Source organism: Arvicanthis niloticus, chromosome 2, assembly GCF_011762505.2.
Source record: "Arvicanthis niloticus isolate mArvNil1 chromosome 2, mArvNil1.pat.X, whole genome shotgun sequence".
Classification (NCBI taxonomy): domain Eukaryota; kingdom Metazoa; phylum Chordata; class Mammalia; order Rodentia; family Muridae; genus Arvicanthis; species Arvicanthis niloticus.
In genome coordinates, this window is record NC_047659.1 from 77,263,655 (window position 1) to 77,269,654 (window position 6,000).

The 6,000-nt window shown below is 47.5% G+C and overlaps 1 protein-coding gene across 1 annotated transcript in view; it reads right to left on the reverse strand.

Annotated features, from left to right (window-relative positions):
• Positions 1–1,530, reverse strand: part of Qser1 (glutamine and serine rich 1) — a 57,925-nt gene extending 56,395 nt beyond the window's left edge. The window contains exon 1 of the mRNA XM_034495771.2: positions 761–1,530. Coding sequence (XP_034351662.2) covers positions 761–921 — 161 coding nt within the window. The 5' untranslated portion in view covers positions 922–1,530. The remainder of the gene's footprint in view (positions 1–760) is intronic.
• Between the last annotated feature and the right edge of the window lie 4,470 nt (positions 1,531–6,000).

The following is a 6,000-nucleotide window of genomic DNA, read 5'->3' on the forward strand; positions in this document are numbered from 1 at the left end:
CAGAGATGGAGAAGCATGCTTTGGGTCTTCGACCTTTGGAGCCTTCTTTGACCACCAGCCCTCAAAGCTTCCCAACACTCAGTCAACCCCAGGCACTGAGAGCCAAGAGGGATTCTTGACTTCCTGCCCTTGTTAAAAGGAGAGGAAACCCAAAAGCAACTTTGAACGCGTGGAACACAGCCATCACTGCAAACATATGTCACCCAGCCCCTGCTTTGCATTCGTGTCCCGCCCTGGGGGTTCCCTTGCAGCCCAGTCATCCCAAGTCCCCTAGTGTCAGCGACACGGCCCCGCTTCACATCTCCTGCCACCGCCCTCACCTTTCACACCGCAGAGGCCCCCAACACCACATTGTCGGCCACCCAGATTCCAATACAATGGAATGTCACTGCCCAGGGCTCCGCGGCGCCCCTCTAGGCCTCCCCCCGGAGTCAATCCCGGTTCCCCAGATACGGAGGTCAGACCAGAGCTTAAACTTTACCATGTGGGAGTCCAGCACCGAGAGGTGACTGCGCCCCTCCATCCCGCCCAACCTTCCCTTCTGCTGCGCGCCCTGACCCGCCCCAGGCGCGAATCCTGCACCACGCGCCCCTTCCCAGCCGGGACCACCCGCCAGGAGTGGTCCACCGCCTCTCCCGAAGGCGAAGAAGGGCGCCTCCAAGGCTCCCCACTCGGCCTGGGCCCCGAGAGGGGCGGCACAGGCCCCGGAGTATCCGCGGCCTTTCCTGGCCCAGTGAGACCCCGCGCCCACCCTCTCTACCTGGCCTTGAGGCTGGGACTGCTGCCGCTGCAGCTGGGGCTGGAGGCGGCGGCCGGGACCCGGGCTTCGTAGGCCCAGGCGGGGGCAGCGGGCTGCGTGGCGGCGCTGGCGGGGGGCGCGGGAGGCTCCGCGAAGCCCGCGGGCGCGTAGTGCGCGTCCATGGCGGGGGCTGAGGCGGCGGGGGCGGACGGGAGGCGCGGGGAGGAAGAGGCGGTGGCGGGAGCGGTCCCTCACATGGCGCGGCCGGGGGGCGGGGGCGCCAGGGCGGGGGAACCGGGCTGCGGCGGGCGGGCCTCGGCTCGGACGTCAGGAGAGCGGCGGCGCCTGCGGCCGGGACTCGCGGCGGCCACAGCGCCCGCAGCCCAGGCGCCCCATGTTGTTGGATTTCCCAGGATGCACCTCCCGCGCCCTCCGCCCGCTCATCGCCCCGCCCCCCTCGGCGCCCCGCGCTCTGGGCTGCGGATTCGGGGGCCGGGCGGGACGAGGGTTGCTCCGTGGACGCCCTAGCGGCGAAGAGAAGGCCTACGCGCCTCAGCACCCGCGTGGGTGCGGACAGGGGAAGGCTTGCCAGTACTGTGCCTGGAGTTCGTTACTCTACCCTCCCGGGTTCTTGGAAGAAACTCAAACACTCGATTCCCAGCTTGTGACTTCTTTCTCTGCACCTCAAAGCAGACAAGGGACTACTGCTTTACAGTACTCGCTTCCTGCCCAAAGTTTGCTGGGCTTAGAGGATCTGGTTCCTGCTTCCTGGGGGGAGATTTCTATTCAAATTGATTCAAATTCAAACGAATTTTCCAGCCCTCGCTGAATGGGCCTTTCCCAGGAGCGCTTATTAACTGTCCCCACCCCCCACCTTGGGGATTTTTCTCTCTGGAGTTCAGAATCTTCTATCCCCAGATAAATACCGCCTCATCATTGATTAGTCCAACTACCATCTGGATAACTTTAATTACAATACATCTGAACTCACTATGCACTTGAGCTTTCTGCTCAAGATGTTTAATCTCTGCTGGACTCTACCAAAGCATTGCTTTATCTGACTTCTAAGCTGTGTGGTGTGAGTTAATTTAATGACTTTGAGGTCCTGCCTATCTGAACTGTTTCTCCTTTTGAGTAATGAAATTCAGGGATCATATAAATCGTTTGGCTCCTAAGCCATAAATTGAAAGTTAAAACTAACCGTGAAGCTTAGATTTAATAACTATCTCCCTTTAAAACAAATCAATATTGGCTTAACACCTATCACGTGCTTAGCAAAGAGATCCCTCAAGATAAAGACTAACACAAAGGTTCAAGCCAATCAGACAGGCGTAACGGAAGACCTAATAAAGCGGATACACTATCTCTGGTGACTATCTAAACTTCTGTAATACCTGGTATTAGATTTGCTCTCCCCTCGGAGACTGATTTTGTTCTGCGAGACTGTGTTTTCCTCCTGGCGCCTACATCCTTTTGTTTCTATGCTGTCTTTAGTGAAAACCCACCTGCACCTGTGACTCTTGCAGCCCAGTCTCCCGGTGGGGAAGAAAAGAAAGTAGTGGTTATTTACAAATGAATTCGAGGGTGTAGACCCAAGAGACCTTTCCAGTTTTATGTTAATCCCGGTAAGCATTTACCAAGGATATCTTTGAAAAGTGGTTTTCCTTGAGGAAGAAATTTGCCAAATCTCAGATCCAGCTGATACAGCAAATATCCTCCTCCCTCTACATTTACTTCCTGCAGACAGGTAATCTGGAGTCTAAATGAAACAAGTCTTCACAACTAGCTAATTTATACTTATAAGTACTTTTGTGAACACTAAATTTTTGTTTCTGTGGAAAGTGTGGGAAACGGAATGGTATGCTGTAAATGTTTTATGGAACTTATTTGGAGATACAACTGGTATTGAAGTGTGAGTTTACAGACTCAAATGCCAATAAAACCTTTATAGTCTTCACACCAATATGTAGTTTGTTTATACCACATAAATCAAAGATATTAAGGAGAAATTTTAGTATTTTGAAATAATATTTCTAATACTATATATGTTCCTTTGCCTGCTGAATAAAATTTTGTTCAGCAAAAACAATACAAGTATTTTCTCAACTGTTAGAATCTTATGACTATTACTACTCTCATCTAACCCTGGGTTAGAATTCCCAGCACTACAAAATAACTGAGAGTAAATATGGCAACATAGGTTGTTTTTTTAATTTGCTTTAAAAAAAAATAAGGGTTTTGGGCTGGTTGTGGTGGTACTTGCCTTTAACCCCAGCAAGAAGATCTCTGTGAGTTCAAGACCAGCCTGGTCTACAAAGCTAGTTCCAGGACAGCCAGGGCTGGTACACCTTGCTTGAAAAACCAAAAATATGTAATAAACAAAAATAAGTCTTTTATTATTTTATGTGTATGCATGTTTTGCCTGCATATATGTCAGTGTACCATGTACATGCAGGTGTCAGAAGAGGGCATCTGATTGCCTGGAACTAGAGTTACAAGAAGTTTTGAGCTGCCATGTGCATGCTGAGAATAGAACCCAAATCTTCTGGAAGAGTATCCAGTGCTCTTAACCTTCCTAGCCTTGAAAAGTAGATTTTTAAAAAAAATACACACACACTTTTTTTTTCCCCTATGAAACGCCTACTCTTAACTCCTTTAAGACTCTTTTGAAGTGATAAACCTTCCATGGTGGTTCCCCAGCTCCTCCAGGCAAAATTAGCTGCTTGGATTCCAGCTGTCTTATGGTGCTAGATTTTAATCTCTACTATGTGTTTTGTTTATTTATTGGCTGGTTGATTGGTTTTGTTGACAAAAGGTTTCACTGTCCTTCCCAGGCTGGACTGGAATTCACTATACATTATAGCGCTGAATGAAAACATGAAATAAAAGGAGGGGCATGACTTCCCCTAGAGTATGGAGATTGTTATTGTAGATATTAAGGGAGAAAGCAAGCAGAGGGAAGAATCCAGGCTGAGCATGCCCAGTAGACTACCTAGACCAGGAGAGGAAAGGAGGGAGGAAGAGCAGGAGAGGAGCCACCGACCTTGACCCAGGCCAAGAGACCAAAATGGCTGAGTTATACAAGGATGGGTGGGGGTTGGGAGGAAATGCAGAATTTAGAGTTGATTGATTAGAAATGACATCTATAAATCCACACATTTCCCATTTTATAAATAGACCAACCATTGTAATAGAAAAGATTCAAAAGGTCACATTTAACAAATGTGTTTGTTTGAGAGAAATGGGTTGATTATGGTGAAGAGGTTTAGTGTTCTGTTTTCTTTCTTGTTTTGAGAGGCACCATCAGCTCTGGTTTTGCTAAGGCAACTCTAATATCAGTCTCTTAGGCCAGCATTGGGAATTAAAACAATGGAAATGAGCCAGACAAGGTGATAAACACTTGTGGTTCCTGAGGAGGGACCAAGGTAGGAGGAGCTTTTTTTTTTTTAAGATTTATTTATTTCATGTATTTGAGTACACTGTAGCTGTCTTCAGACACACCCGAAGAGGGGATCGGATTCCATTATAGGTGGTTGTGGGCCACCATGTGGGTGCTGGGAATTGAACTCAGGACCTCTGGAAGAGCAGTCAGTGCTCTTAACCACCGAGCCATCTCTCCAGCCCCTAGGAGGAGCTTTTTTAAAGAAGAGTTTGAGGCCAGCTTATGGAATATAGAGAGACTATCTATCAAAAAACCAACTTGAAAATCAGAATGAAGCTATACAATCATTTTCTCTGTCTTCATGGACTTTAAACTTCTAGAACCATGAGTCCAAATAAGCTCTTTCTTCTATAGATTGTCTTGGTCATGTCATTTCATCACAGCAATAGAGAAACAATGTAGTTTGTAGTTACAGAATTTGTCTAATTCCATCATTGTATGGCCATACGGTCATTAGTGACTATTCTTCTATAAGGAGGAACTAATTTTTTATCTTCTTTAATTTTTTATTGTTCAATTTTATATGCATGTTTTGCCTGTGCACCACATATATGTCCAGTGCCTGTGGAGGCCAGAAGAGTACCAGATGCCGTGGAACTAGTTACAGATAGTTGTGAACCATCATGTGAGCGCTGGGAACTGAGCCCAGGTTCACTGGAAGAGCAGCTACTGAGCCATCTGATCCTATTTATGTCAACATGAACTCATAGATTCTTATCCTAGTTCATGGATTTGCCAGCAAAGTAGGTCCAGTGCGTTTGAACCCTACACATTACAAAGAAAAGTTTGATTCTTGCCTGGTTCTATGGCTATAACCTTTTTTTACTTTTTAGGTATTTGTTTTCTATGTGTTTTGCCCATGCATGTGTACCACATGCATGCCCAGTGTCTGTCGCCTCCCGAACCGACCAGCAGACAGAAGACAATGGACACGGGATCTTCTTCCCAACACGGTTTATTCAGGAACCTTGAAAAACAGCAAAAAGCCTCCCCCTCCCCCCCCCCAGCTCTAGCTCCCAGCCCTTAAATCTCTGTGTCCTCTCCAATCAGAACCTGCCACGCAGTCATTCTTTTTTTTTTTTTTTTTTTTTTTTGGTTTTTCGAGACAGGGTTTCTCTGTGTAGCCTTGGCTGTCCTGGAACTCACTCGGTAGACCAGGCTGGCCTCGAACTCAGAAATCCGCCTGCCTCTGCCTCCCAAGGGTCATTCTTAATTGGTGCTGAGCACATACGTCACATGGCCCTATCTTATGTAACTATGAACAAGCAAAATGCATGCGCAGTAAAGCTTAGCCTACATGCCACCCCAAGTGTCCTGAGATGGAGAGCCAATGCGCCTGGTGCTTCTGGCACCCAGCCAGGCGCCATCTTGAGTTCCTGAGTTCTGCTCCCTACAAGTGTCTGCAGAAGTCAGAAAATGGCATTAGATTTCCTGGGACTGGTGTTAAGGGTGACTATGAACAACCATAGTTGCTGTGCTGGTAAGCAAACCTGAGTCTTCTGCAAGAGCTACAAGTGCTCTTAACTACTGAGTGGTCTCTCCAGCCCCAGACTATAAGTTTTAACTGCCTAGAATATTCTATCCATTTTAAGAATATCCTTGTTTATTTGAGGCATTGGTCCACACCACATAGTTTATATTAACAGTGTGAGGGGGCTGTGGGTCACATGTCCCCAGGGTCTGGGCCCCTGGAGGGACTTGAGAGTTAAGGTTAAATAAAAGACCAGTTTATCCATCATTTGTCTTCTTACTGTAACAAAATGCACAGCAAAAGCAACTTAAGAAAGAAAGAACTGTTAACAGTTCCAAAGTCTATAAT